General features: G+C 44.3%; 2 protein-coding genes across 5 annotated transcripts in view; one reads left to right on the forward strand and one right to left on the reverse strand.

Annotated features, from left to right (window-relative positions):
* Positions 1 to 14,743, reverse strand: part of ANO4 (anoctamin 4) — a 164,666-nt gene that overhangs the window by 27,343 nt on the left and 122,580 nt on the right. For all 3 annotated transcript variants that reach the window (XM_032959970.2, XM_032959969.2, XM_032959971.2), the window contains 3 exons: positions 12,735 to 12,825; positions 11,453 to 11,513; positions 99 to 181 (listed from right to left, as the gene is read on the reverse strand). In XM_032959970.2, the coding sequence (XP_032815861.1) occupies positions 99 to 181; positions 11,453 to 11,513; positions 12,735 to 12,825 (235 nt within the window). The remainder of the gene's footprint in view (positions 1 to 98; positions 182 to 11,452; positions 11,514 to 12,734; positions 12,826 to 14,743) is intronic.
* Positions 4,061 to 11,634, forward strand: MUC15 (mucin 15, cell surface associated). 2 transcript variants are annotated; one of them, XM_032959972.2, is made up of 4 exons: positions 4,061 to 4,191; positions 6,086 to 6,654; positions 8,670 to 8,831; positions 10,139 to 11,634. In XM_032959972.2, exons 2-4 carry the CDS (start codon positions 6,150 to 6,152, stop codon positions 10,270 to 10,272), a joined length of 801 nt encoding a protein of 266 aa, XP_032815863.1. In that variant the 5' UTR covers positions 4,061 to 4,191; positions 6,086 to 6,149; the 3' UTR covers positions 10,273 to 11,634. The 2 variants fall into 2 exon arrangements, with proteins under 2 accessions (XP_032815863.1, XP_075925537.1); XM_076069422.1 differs by lacking the exon at positions 4,061 to 4,191 and having other exon boundaries at positions 5,826 to 6,654.

Consider the following 14,743-nt stretch of genomic DNA (forward strand, 5'->3'; position numbering starts at 1 on the left):
AGTAATGCCTATAGTTCCATTTATCCCTGTCTTTAGATGTGCATATGGGGGGGGGGGGGGGCACGCTTGGTGACAGGAGGTGCGACCGCGTGTGTTACCTCCTCTTCCTCCCAATCCAGGAGATCCCACTCGTACGCAAGCTCCGATTTCCGCCTCTTCCAGAACTCGAGGAATACGGTGGCTTCAGAGGCAGAGGAAATGTTCACCAATCAACACATGCTCATCACCGTCGTCATCGTCATCATCATCATCAAAACTGTCATCGGCGTTAAAAGTAATGACATGATCGCGGCCGTCATGGCTCTTTGCTCAAGACAAGTGATATCGTAGTGACAGAGTATTATTCTTTGCACATAAAAACGAGATCAAGCAAACAGACGCACCGACGTGTTTCTGGCCGAGAATAAATTGCAGACAATGCGCTAAAATAACTTTCTTTGTTCATCTCATGTCCGAGATGGACTGGAACGGCATGTGCCTGACGCAAGCATATTTATTCTGACGTGCGGCAAGAGCATCCGTTTACAGCGCACCCTCGGTGCCTCCCTCTACGCAGGCGTTGTGGCTTATTTTATCTCTTCGATACCACCGACTGACGCGACAACACGAACACGTTCCCATGTGGGCACCTCTCCCTGGATGAACACTTGGCATTGACCAATTGATGCTCTGGGAGATCGAGTTTTTGGTAGACAGCGAGTTAAAAGTCGGCTTAATTTCAGCCGGAGGTCTGTCCGGGACAGGGCTGCAGAAAATATTTAACTCACTGCTGCTGCCGATGACACTATTTTTTTGCATCATGGCCTGCTTCTGAAAGTTGCCCAAAATCATCAGATGCCATCATACTGTACACCTAATCTACGCGATGTGTAGAAACCGCAATGCCACTATGGCCATGCAACCCAAACTATGGACCATACAGTAAACCACCGTAGCGTGCGCTCCTTCAACGGAGGACGAGCAAAACTACACGAACTATCTCCCGAAGCCCTCTCGTGGCGAGCAGATCTCCACATTGGCACTTAGCTTTCTGAGCATATTGCCATTACGCAAGAATAGAATAGAAACTGAGAGGCGTGGTGAAGTATGGTTAAAACATTCCCCCATAACTGACACGGTATGAGGAGGCCTTCATCCAGTCGTAGATTGACACAGAGCTGTATATTATTACTTTAATTATCATTGATTACATTATACATTAAAGGTTACTTGAATACCAGCCAGGTATACATACTAGGTGACACTTGCACGTAATCAGACTCCTACTAATAGCGCCATATATTTTACATAGGAATGCCTAAATTAATCTCAGGGCAATTTTCCAAGAGGTTCCACTTTCTGGTGAATGGTTTAACACATTCCTGCAGAGGGAGCTGGTAGGAACGTTGGGTTGCTCGGTCAATGGCCAGGGTCAACGGCGGCACCACGTGGTGTATTCCGCAAATATACCCGACTGTGAGGGCGGGCATAAGCCGGCGAGAGTAGGTTAAACGTTGAGTTTTATAAGGGCACCACGGGGTGACCAGCCCCTCCCCACCCAGCCCCACCCCTCCCTCCCCCACCTAGCCCCTCCCCATCCTCCCCTCCCCACCCAGCCCCACCCCTCCCATTTTTGGATGCACGACGGACGGACGGACACAATAATCCCCTGTGGGCTGGTGTAACCAGGAGGTTCCTACCAGTAAAACAGTTCGTATCTGCTCTTCTGCCATCAATGCCACTAACTTCGTGCTCCCTCTGAGCACTCTGTCCTCCTTTTGCATCTAAACAAGTAAATTGTTGATGTTGCTGCTGATGCTGCTAGTCAAGTTGTGTAAGCACACTTTAAGCGCCACCTCAGAACTTTTGTTTTTTATGCACTTCGGCCGGTAAAGTACTGTTACTTTTATATTCTTAGCTCTTTCGGTAAAGCCACGTTGAAGGGAAACAATAAAATAATAAAATATATATAAAACAATAAAAATTCTCACGACGTTTCGACCATAACACAAACGTTTGTATTAAGGCTGCAAAGTATATGCAGCTCCGCCTCTTTTAAACACGTCAGGTTTCTTTCATCGCTTTAATTCGCTGTTATCATTAATGAAACCCACTAAGGTGCACACTTAGTGCGTGCTACTTTGAGCCAGGACCAAAGTGTAATGCATGAGCAAATGACTGTCACACATTTCTGAATATCGGTTTCATTGGCAGTCAAACAAGACCGGAACGGTTTTGACCCCGGGGGCCGGCAACCTGCGGCTTCGGAGCTGCATGTGGCTCTTTAAGGCCTACAGTGTGGCTCCGGAAATGCGAAAATAATGTCTCTTTTTTGTTATTGTGGTTGCCCACCCTTGGCCATGGGAGTCCAGTTCGCCATGGAAGTCAAGTTCGCCATGGGAGTCCAGTTCACCATGGGAGTCCAGTTCACCATGGAAGTCCAGTTTACTATGGGAGTCCAGTTCACCATGGAAGTCCAGTTCGCCATGGGAGTCCAGTTCGCCATGGAAGTCCAGTTTACCATGGGAGTCCAGTTCACCATGGGAGTCCAGTTTACCATGGGAGTCCAGTTCACCATGGGAGTCCAGTTCACCATGGGAGTCCAGTTCACCATAGAAGTCCAGTTCGTCATGGGAGTCCAGTTCGCCATGGAAGTCCAGTTTACCATGGGAGTCCAGTTCACCATTGGAGTCCAGTTTACCATGGAAGTCCAGTTTACCATGGGAGCCCAGTTTACCATGGAAGTCCAGCTTACCATGGGAGCCCAGTTTACCATGGAAGTCCAGTTCACCATGGGAGCCCAGTTTACCATGTGAGTCTAGTTTACCATGGGAGTCTAGTTTACCATGGAAGTCCAGTTTACCATGGAAGTCCAGTTTACCATGGGAGTCCAGTTCACCATGGGAGTCCAGTTCACCATGGGAGTCCAGTTCACCATGGAAGTCCAGTTCGCCATGGGAGTCCAGTTCGCCATGGAAGTCCAGTTTACCATGGGAGTCCAGTTCACCATGGGAGTCCAGTTTACCATGGAAGTCCAGTTTACCATGGGAGCCCAGTTTACCATGGAAGTCCAGCTTACCATGGGAGCCCAGTTTACCATAGAAGTCCAGTTCACCATGGGAGCCCAGTTTACCATGGAAGTCTAGTTTACCATGGGAGTCCAGTTTACCATGGAGGTCCAGTTTACCATAGGAGGCCAGTTTTCCACGGAAGTCCAGTTTACCATGGGAGTCCAGTTTACCATGTGAATCTAGTTTACCATGGGAGTCTAGTTTACCATGGAAGTCCAGTTTACTATGGAAGTCCAGTTCATCATGGGAGCCCAGTTTACCATGGAAGTCCAGTTCATCATGGGAGTCCAGTTTACCATGTGAGTCCAGTTTACCATGTGAGTCCAGTTCGTCATGGGAGTCCAGTTTACCATGTGAGTCCAGTTTACCATGTGAGTCTAGTTTACCATGGAAGTCCAGTTTACCATGTGAGTCCAATTTACCATGTGAGTCCAGTTTACCATGGGAGTCCAGTTTACCATGTGAGTCTAGTTTACCATGGAAGTCCAGTTTATCATGTGAGTCCAGTTTACCATGTGAGTCCAGTTCATCATGGGAGTCCAGTTTACCATGTGAGTCTAGTTTACCATGGAAGTCCAGTTTACCATGTGAGTCCAGTTCACCATGGGAGGCCAGTTCACCATGGACACGGGTCGGCAACCTGCGGCTCCGGAGCCGCTAATGGAGGACTGCTTCGTGACGTGATTAAGGACCGTCTCGTATTCACATTGCATTACGGCTCTTGAAATAGAAATTCTTTGTCGAATTAAAAAAAATGGCCATTCTTGTTTTGGTTGCCGACCCCTGGCTTAGACGTAAAACGACGCTCACGGATGATAGCTCGGGCTAAGAAATATGACAGAAACAAAAACGAATCTACGGTGTGCGCATTTAAAAAAAAAACAGACAGCGGCGTAAATTACGGGCAAGTGCCGTTGAATATGCAACTGCTGTGCCCACACAGCAGGCGCTAATGAGTGGGGGTGGCGCGCAGGGCACACGGGCTAGGAAGAGAGCGAGCTTTGCCTGCAGGGAGTGGCTTTCAGCTGGGGTGGGGCCACGGGCGAGCTGATAATATGAGCGGCGGGGACATCTGCACCCCCTGTTGGAGCTCAATGCACGTAGACCGAGGCTCGTTTATTCACCACGTCGACCGAGCCAGGTAAGCCCGAGTTTTAATGGCATAGAAAATAAGTAAATAAATATATCTAAAAAAACAAACCCATCTTCTAGATGTTGCGGTGTTTGTCGAGTTAGTTATTATGGGCGCTGCATACGATTTCCTGCAACTGATGTCATGCCAGTTGAGACCAGCAAATATTTTAATAATCGCAGCGTTATCTTTAAAATGCAAGATTAAGGTGGTAATTTCAATGGTAGTGAATTTATGTATGCTCTGTCTGCTGGCTACATCCAGCAAGTAACTTTTGTGCACGCTGGTTTTAATTAACCAAGATACATTTAATGTTACAGCATAAAAAATGTTTCAATTTAAGCCGATGTGTTTTATGTAAAATTGTTTCGTGAATTAAATTGCAAGGAATGCAATCAGAAATTACCTTTATGCACTGATGCTCAATTTACAATGTGAAAAAAATGCATGGGTGGTGGTCAAAATGTGTTGTGAATGAAATACGTTAGAGAAATGTTTCACTACTCTCACGTTTGGATTTATTTCCCGTATCTGTGCCAGACCAAAATAATAAAGGGCGTTCATATCAGGTGTTACCATACTGAAAAAAACAAGGTTAGAGCACATGATAACCTAAGTGTGTGTTATTATCCTCTTGTTCATATATTCCCATGGCACACATTAACCACGTAAAATATAACGTGATAATGTAAGGGTGAGCAACGGAGAATCTGTTTTAAACATATATACAGCTAAAGCACAACAATGTAATTGGCTGCGTATTTGTTTTAACCGACAAACATTTAATGTGGCACCTTCTGCGGCTTCCATCGCACCCTGTTTGTGTTTACGGCTGTTGTGGCAGTTTCATTTGCGTTACCTAAGCAATGATCACAGTGTACCATTAGCATGTGAACAAATATATGCGCACACTACCATTTTCTTGCATTATGTGGTTTCGCATAAATAGCAGCAGCGGCATATAATTTAACGGAATAAAAAAAAGTTTTTTTTTTTCCGTGAGAATTGTTCACGGTTCCACCGGTTCGTAATAAACGAGGCAGGTACTCGGAGAAAAATGAATAATGAACGCGACGTCATTATAGGTGAGCCTGGGGAAGGCAAGAGCAGGATGAGGAGGTTATTAGTGGGTGAGCAGTTGCCACGGAATGAACAGAGAATTCGACAACTCCACTGCATCGTATCATGAACAGGTACTACAAAATAAATGAACATAATTACAGAGGCATTACAGGCTGGGGGGGGGGGGGGGCAAACTGTAGTGGTTAGCAGTTGCCATGGTCGGCGCAGTCACGGAGAGAGCTGGTCATTGGTTGTTCTGGCCTGGAGTGAAGCTAATGCTCACCCTGGGGACTGCTGATGCAACAGATAAGCACTCTCACAAGGCTTCCGCTTGCATCCGGTGTTGGGGGAAGAGAGAGAAGGAAAACGTATTTCTCTGTGCCCACGTAGTCCACACGCGCACTGTGCCGCAACAAAGGCCCCCTCAGTGCATCAGTCCCTGTTGGCTGGCCCGGCCGACTAGAGTCATTTTACACATGTCCGCACAGTGGCATTTCAACACAGCTTCTAACAGAGTGGCCAGGCAGCCCAGGTAAATGATCCGCGTGATAGGGTAAAAAGGCAGAACCTATGTTACATCCCTGGTTCAAGTCCACACCGTGGAGGATGGTCAAACGTTGGCGTAGTTTATTTGGGGCACTCGGGGCCTAACGTTTTCAACGGGCGTGATAACCTCAACTCAGCCAATTATGAATGCGCAAAAAGACCCCCCCAAAAAAGCTTTACACCATGTTCAGTCCTATTCATCTTTTAGGGTACAAAAGTAACTTGCAGGGAATGAGTGAAACGCTTGCTTTTGCAGCTGAGCAGCAATTTACAATGTTGTTTTTCCTGTTTTTAGGATTCGATAAAGGTCCGTCCATATATCCTTTTCAGTGGACATATATCAATTGAAAACATCTACAATGGCTCTGGAAAGAGCCTTCATCACGTTCCTCGCGGTGCTGTTGACTGTGGAGTCAGGAAAATGCCAGTCGTCCTCCGTGGCCCCCTTGCCAAACAGCACTGCCAGCGCCACAGCGCTCAGCAACGTTACCGCCGCAGCCTCGACGCAGACCTCAAACACCTCCGTGACCTCTCCTATGTTCGGCACCGCCCCCAATGGCAGTGTGAGCGCCACCGTCACGGCGGGCACGGCGGGCACAGCTGTCACGGCGGGGACCAAGCAGAGCGGAGCTACTACTCTGCCCTCAAAGTCGACGCCGCTCAGCGCGGCAACTCTGCAGCCCAGTCAGAGCGGCTCGAACGGCACCGTGACCTCGAGCGCGCCACCAAATGGCACGAATTCCTACGGCACGACACCCACCGCTTCTCCGCTGCCCTCCGGCCCCAAGCCAAGCCCGTCGACGACGACCGTGGCGGCACAGGGCAGCGTGTCCACGGCTCGCTCCGCACTGCCCAACTCTCCTAGTAGGTCCCCTTTTCATCAACGCGTTTGCAGATTGTTGTTTTCGCCTTACTTCTACCAGTTCACATCGGTGAGGACAAAGTAGAATTGGTGTGGTTTGCAAAAAGCCATACCGCAAGGTGGTGCATATGTAATAGAGTAACGGTGCAGAAATTACTTGGTCATGCCACTGCTGGTGGAAGGGGCTCCACTAGAGAAAGCTTTAGAGAGACCCTCTGGAGTTTATATTTGGCCAATTCTTCCATGCTGGCCAAAGGTCTTGGAAGAGGTGGGAGGACCCAAACTCTACCCCACCACATGCTATATATGGAACTATCCCAGATCTAATATGAATTATTAATTGTAATTGAGTGACGTGTGGATTCTTATGATGTTCTAGAAGGGTGAGAAAGTTGAAGTTCGAGTCAATGCTATTAATTAGAAAAAATTATCTGAAAAAAAGAATTTTTCATTTTGAACCACAAAAAAACGAGTTTCAGCTTCAAGTTATATATTCCTCTATCTCGTGAAGGACTTTTTCAAGATTATATCTGCCCCATCATCACCCAAACAAGTAATTTTCCTCCCACAAAGTGCTGAAGCTGATAAGAGAGTGTGCAACACCCGCTGATGGTTACGAGGCATTGAATATAAATAGTCACTGCAGCATTTGGATCTGTCATAATGTTTCATTGCATCAGAGTGTTAATGTTTTGTAGAACAATACCTAAACGAGTTCTCGATTAAGTACATCGCTGCAGCCTCATTTTCTCATTTTTATTTTATGGATCTGCTTTTATACATACATTGAGCTCACATATATAAAAAAGCCATAACCATTCAAACACAATCTAATTCTACTAATACCGAGAATTGAGGCCCAAACCATATTGTTCCATGATAATTGTGTGCACTTATCTTAATCCAAATTCTATACATTTAAAAAAATATATACCGGAACAGGCAATTTTGCAAATAAATAATTCCCCTGTGAAGCTGTATAACCCTGCAAACAAGTACCTGTAGCTCAGCAAACCTAACCAGTGCGTGTACCCACTTTAATTAAAAATAATACTATTTTCATCTTCTTAAACGCAAAAAAGATTGAATATTGCTTTTAAGCCTAAATGCGATCTCAATAGACATCTGTAATAAACCACAGCGTTTTGTAAATTTGTCTCCATTGTCCAGGGAGGAAGGCCATAACATAAGGCTTCTCAAACTCTGTAAGACCATGGCTTTGCAGTGACCAAAAAGCCTCCAGCCATTGCGCTTTTCTTTTCCCCATTCATCTGACTCCTAGCAACTCCACGTTGCCAGGACGCGTTCTGGCTGGTTTCCATGGGAGTGCCATGATATCTTTGGACGTAATTCCCATGACGTGCAATTACTCAAACACGTAACAGGCCATGTTCTACTGCTCCAGCAAACATAACACACACCGCACGAAAGCAAGTAGCTCATAAAAATCCCACAGCAGCCAAAACGCCGCCAATACCAAATTACATGTTCTAGCCCATTCGTGTCTTGTTAATATTCTTTACTTCCAGTCTCACAGAGCACGTGTCATAGCACAGCTGCCTAGAGGAACTATGCATAACATTGCATGTGAACTAGGGTAATTAAAATTATAATAATTTGCAGCCCATTATCCACCCACTGCTCAATGAATCTTACCTATGCTGTTCCAGTCGTGGAGGCTGTTTGAGGTTATGGAAGGGGAAAGTTTGGGGTGTCAGGATTGGTTCAGATATCACTCGCCAATTATGGTAGCCATGGCCTGTATCAATTGATGTAATCATGCAGTGAAATAACTACTGTGCCAATGCACGAAGCCCTAATGGAAGAACTGATCCTTGATTGAATTGACGGGTTTTTTTCTTATTCATATTATCTCAAAAATAATTTCACATCCATCTCGTTTCAACCTAATGGCACAGGACAAAACAAAAAAAAATACACAAATATATTGTACAATACGAAAATAAATTGTGTATGTCCAATGCCTTCGTTGTAATATGAGCACTGTGTTTTGCAGCATCGGATTATAAGAAGACCATCTGGCCAGTCGTGGCAGCAATTATGAGCATCTTTGCTTTTTTCATCCTGCTGCTCGTTGCCATCTACTGCTTGTGCTGCAAAGACATCAAGACAGTGCAGTTTGACCACCAGCGTCTGTACGATGAATCGGGGGAAGTAGGTAAGCCTGAGGCTCACTCGTGCCAAACGTGCTTCTTTAAAGTAAAAAAAAAGATAGAGGTGAACTGATAATAACGAAGATGACCTCATACCACTTCTGAGGTTTTTGCGGTAGTGCTGTGCAGCTCTGCAATATGTTTCCAGTGTTGTGCCGTGTGTTGTTGCGGTACGATGTCTCATGTTTGTGCTCCACATGCTGGGAGATTCTCTTCATTTTCTGAAGCCCCCGACACGTGGAGTAAAAGGTTGGACATGATGCGGAACAACGTGCCCACAACTGGCAAATGCATCGGAGAGCTGATGATGATGATATTGTAAAGTTATATTTTCAATATAAAGACCATGTGCTTTTTCTGCAGCAGTGCTGAACTAACATAATAATAATACCAAGGTATCTAAGTCTGTCTCTCTCCCGGAGCCTCGTAATTAGAACTGTAACCTATAGATTGTAAACGAGCATCATACAATACCACCCATCTAAAAGTAATTGCCAATTTCTTTTACCAATGATGCAGGATCCTCTTGGAAAATTATTCATTTAGAATATCACCAATAATAATACGATTCCAGGTTGGTCAATATACTGCAAGTTGAGGGCCTCCCCATGTCGTATCAGTCATTGAGGTTGCTTGACCATACATCACCACTCTGGTCATTATGGGTTGATTAACCAGGGAATGTGAGGGTTTGGCATGGAAAACATTGTAAAAAGATTATTATAAATTACACCTATTTTTTTTAACGCTGACTTAAATAGGATACGGATCGTGACTTTCTTGAGATGTGTTAATTATTGTTCTTGATTAATTCTCCAGCGCCTCTCTTGGCTCCCCATTCGTATTGCCTGTGGTCACAGGTTATGTTCCTGAATATCCGCACACGTTTCCACGTACAAGCAGTCTCAATAAGCATCTCTTAGGAACATATCTGCTCAAAGTGAAGTTAATCATGCTGCATTCCCCATGGTCTGAAATTCCCTCCCCCATTATTTCCTCCGCTGCCATTAATACTGCCAGCTCCCTGCCTCTCTTCAAAGTTGAGCTACAGGAACCTCCTTTTCTCCTCTAGCTATGCCTCTCCGTCCCTCATCTACGAAGTGATTCCAATAGCAAATTATTTTTTTAAATAAAAGCACATCCCTTTCATCCCTGTGATGTTCGTGTCCCACTTTTCCAACGGCGTCTTGACATGCAGCTGCAGTCAGACGGTACAGAAATCCAAAATGTAATTGTAAAAACCTGAACAGCTCATATTGATTGCCCTTTATCTCACCAATCCAATGTTATTCGGTTTTTTTAACCGTAACAGTTTTTCGGCTGGACGACCTCAACGAGCACCGGAACCCAAGGTTTTACGACTTCTCTCCGACCGCCTACTCCCACAATACGACGCCATCCTACGGGAGCAACCTGCAGCCGCCGCCCGGCAGCGTATCCACGTGAATTCACGAAAAACCAGGCCCGGACTCGTCAGGAGAAGGGATCAGGTTGCCACAGATGGACTCGCAACAGCAGAGAATGAGATGTTTAACATGCTTTACCCCCGACTTTATCTGACGTTAAATATTGGGTTATTTATTCACGTGTTTATCGATGCGAGAGGTAACGGTGCAACCCTACAGTTGCTTGCTCGCTCGTGCAACTGCTGATGGAAGGGCCTTCCCTCGAGGGAATTCTAGAGAGCCCTTCAAGAGCTTCCCTCTGCCGTGGTCTCGTGGTTAGGACTATGGACTCGCAATCCAGAGGTCGCCAGTTCGATTCGATCGCCCCGGTGTGGCAGTTAAAACAATTAACACGTTTACTAAATCCTCTTTCCACTCAGCGGTAAATATGGGTACAACGCAGTAGTCGGCAGGTCACGTGTGATGGTGTAAAGTGTGGGTATACTCTCATTTGTCCAAGACATCAGGCTAGTGTAGAAGAGTAGGCCAAGTGCCCTATAAAGGGGTTCTCTAGAGCGCCATTTAGTGAAGGCCTTTCTGACAGCGATAGTACGAGCAAATAATTGCAGGGCTGTACTTTAAACTTTTAATGTTTACCTGATGAATGTACTTATTTTTTCTCATGCCCCTTATTTTATTTTGTTCATCAAAAGGGCCTGTGGATGCGTACCATGAGCCCAATAACAAGACAGGAATGAGCCGACCACAGGTGCAAAATGTCAGAGTAGAATTGTAAGGCTGGTAAAGGACTCCTTGAATTATTCCTTTGCATCTAACTCAAGCTCAGCACAGTTGTAAATATGATGCGCACGAATGGACAATGATAATGCAGCGTGAATTACTTTCACGATTGAAGACAAAAACGTTACAGAAAAATGATTCATGTTTTGTGAACCCATTATATATTTAGTTCTGTAGTTGCAGCAAAGTCATTGAAACGGCAATGTACATTTTTAAATGACCACTTTGCCACCTGAATAAATTGTTCACTGGTTTTATACTTGTTGCATGGCTTTAAACCCGCACATACGAATAGCGCTAAGACAATCATTATTAGAGGAAGATTATTCAAGTTGCTACTTTAAAAACTGTACTAATTTCATGTAAAATGTGTGATTATCTTGAGAATGTATTGTATATGCTCAACGTTAAGAGATGCAATGCAAAGTTGTACAACTTACCCCAGATTGCCATGAAAATGGCAAAGAACACTGTTGCTGCATTGTCAAAGAGATTTGTTACCTGCAACAAATTTGTGAAATAAAAGGTTATTCGGAAATTATATTTCATTGCATAAAACATCTAGTTACATGACGTGACTTTCTGTTGGTATCAATCATGAATAAAAACAAAAATAACTACATTCATACTCATCTTTTTCCACTTCATCACTGAAAAAAAAATGTTTACAAATAAATCCTGATCAGCCAAAGGAGACATGAATAGCAAACGCGGCAGGTGAAAGATGACCACTGCACATGACCCAGCTTGGGCTGTAACTCGGAAGGAAACGGTGAGGATCATCGATTGGAAAACAAGACCATGCTTTTTACTGCCATGATCAAGGGGTCAAGGACTGGTTGTTCGCAGCACGGAGAACACAGTCATGTTAACCATTGAAAAACGAGAAGACAAATATTCAATCTCCCTTGGTTGCATTTTTAACAACATTTAACGTGACTTGTAGATCCAGACGAAACACCTGATTGTTGACAATTTATAAAGTTATAAATGAATTGTGTGGACAATGCTCACATGTTATTAAGCTGTAATGGTAGTGTCATTGCTGTGCAAAATCCCTCGATCTTCACAAGTGTGTGCTACAGGGCACTTATCCAAACAAAGGGTAGACACGTCAGTTAAAAAAAAAAACATCTTATGAGAACAAAGGCACCTCTCCATGACAATGCTTCCAGTAGGTATTGCAATGGGAACCTGTTGGATTGTCAAGCTCTGAAGTCAATGCACATCCAAGTTCCAACATCTGGGTAAATATGTATGTGTGTGTTCTCAGAACAAACTCATTTTGCACTGTTATGGGTAATAACCAATATATGTAGATGGAGTATGTTGAACATCTTCTGTACCGTACGTAGCCAACCATGCTAATTGGAAGAGTTCCCTACCTCTATATCGAAATAAAATGTGTGGAATCCATCAGACTATTGGTTTTCCAGATCAAATTATCCAGTAGCATTTGTCCTCTATCTCCATATATGAATAAATATTCGGTTTATAAGACTGACTCTGCTAATGAGATCTAGGTTGAAATCGGCTCAGTTTGCTTGGTTAAACAAATGCTGCTGAAGAAATATTGGTCTAGAAATCCAATAGGTCGATGGAACAAACAATATTTTGTTTATAGGCAAAATTAAAACACTCCATTCTGCGTAATATGTTTTTTTAGCATTGCTCAATGAATGGCATCGCAATGAGAATTAAATAAAGACCTCTGTGAGTTACCTTGGCATAGAGGCAGCTGTCAGACAGCTTCCAGAAGTCACACTTCTCGCACATCGGACACATTTCTATGTTGGCACTGCAGACTTCCTTGCTGCACACGCAGAGAAGGAGCTTAGTGTGGGAGAGAGCAAAAACACAGCTCCCCATGACAGGTGAATGTCACAGGCCAGTTCAGCTGAACGTTTCCAGCGAAATCACAGAGCATAGTGTGACCTTTCAACAATAAAGCAAATAAACCATCCAAAAAGAAAATCAAATACAAAATAAGAAAAATGCATTTGGAAAATAAATGGTTGAAAAAGGTAAAGGTTCTGCCTGCAATTGCTTCCTCACGTCACAGCTGGAAGAAAGATCTCGACTAGAGGGAGTTCGAGAGAGGCCTCATGGTGGAGGCGTCTATATGGGTGCCATGGTGGCGAGATGTTACCTCCATCGACTGGTATGCAGGAAGCCGTGGGTTCGATCTCGACCTTGACGCCTGCTGTACATTTGGAGTTTGCATGATCTCCCCCCCGTGTTAGTGTGGATTTTCCTCCGGGTCCTCCGGTTATTCCCACCACATGTATAAACCTGCGTTTAGAGTATTTGGTTGCTTTAAATGTCCGCATGATAAGCCACTGCAATGAGCTACCATTTGTGGCCAGGTCGCATCTGATGAAGCTATATAGCTCAGTGGGCCTTACCTGGTAAAATAAAAAATAGTTTAAGAGTTATACGTCGATGCTAGCCGCACATCTTTGAAGAGGTGGGAGTACTAAACAATAAGGAGCGTATGTAATGGAAATTAAACATTTTACATGTGTCAATTGCAGCAGCTCGGTGGTGTAGCATATTTTTTTTAAACATTTCTGTAACATGGTGAATAAAAGCACCAATTTTCTTTTAGTATTTTTATTCCTTAGAATCGATATTAGGCTAGAAGCCCTTATAATTTTTTTTTATAGCATGGCCGGCAGTGTAACAAGCTCTATGTCACTTACAGAAAATGGATTCTGATATCCAGAAATGTGTAAACTGTCATAACCGTTAATATTTACATTAATGTTTCAGGCTCCTCACAATTCCACTTGAAAAGTGGTGTGTACAGCTTTTGCTCTCTCTCCGTTTTCTTTCGCATATTTTTTCCATTTGCTTTTGCAAAATGGTGAACAATCCAGACAGTGTCTTTCCCATGCCTACAGTTGAAACAATCTCCTTTGCAGGAGCGCCTGATCATCTCTCTGTATGCTTTAGACTCCCCTGGAATTGTCGTCCAAATTGGCACCCATGATTTGTCCATTTTTGTCCGACCGAAGCCCTCTGGAGAAGGAGCCAGTGACGTGGTGTTTGTGACCAAAATTTCCAGCACGGTAGACAGCCTGTCGACCATGTTGTGAGTAAAGCATCCTGAGTGGGTGCCCATTTGTCCACAGCTCAATTATTCAGACAGAAGAGATCCATTTTGGCCCCTCGCATAGGTGAGAGAGCTTGTTTTGTCACACACGACAACAGACAGTCTTTTGAGATTTTCTTTTTAAGTGATCGGAGTGCAAGTGTAGCTATTCAAAAGGGGCGACAGGCCACGCGCACAAATGTCTCCGTAACCTCGTCACATGAGCTGCCAAGCCTGCCAGGTTGACAATTTGGATGTTGCGTTGCAATGAGAAAAAATGCGTGCAACACAGGCAAGGCTCTTGTACTTTGTTTCCAAGGCTGGCGTATATTCTACTGATGTGGCAAAAGCAGAAATTACTACCCCGGGGCTGGATTACAGTCAGATTGTGGAGTTTGCCAATGATAATGGGCACCATATCTCTGTCCATGACGCGCATATTTAAAGAGCAGCCAAGTTATATACTTAAAATGTTTTACAAACTTTGGCCAACTTGGAATCCAGCGTCCTTCCAAGATACTAAGCAACATTTTTGCACAAGGAACTGAAATACCCATATTCAAAATGTGGTACTTTTATCCGTCCGGTAGCAGTAAATCTGCTAAGCCAACTAACTTCTGGTGTCAAACTCACGTAT

This window comes from Petromyzon marinus, chromosome 24, assembly GCF_048934315.1.
Source record: "Petromyzon marinus isolate PM22_M1 ecotype Great Lakes invasive population chromosome 24, UKy_Petmar_22M1.pri1.0, whole genome shotgun sequence".
Classification (NCBI taxonomy): Eukaryota; Metazoa; Chordata; class Hyperoartia; order Petromyzontiformes; family Petromyzontidae; genus Petromyzon; species Petromyzon marinus.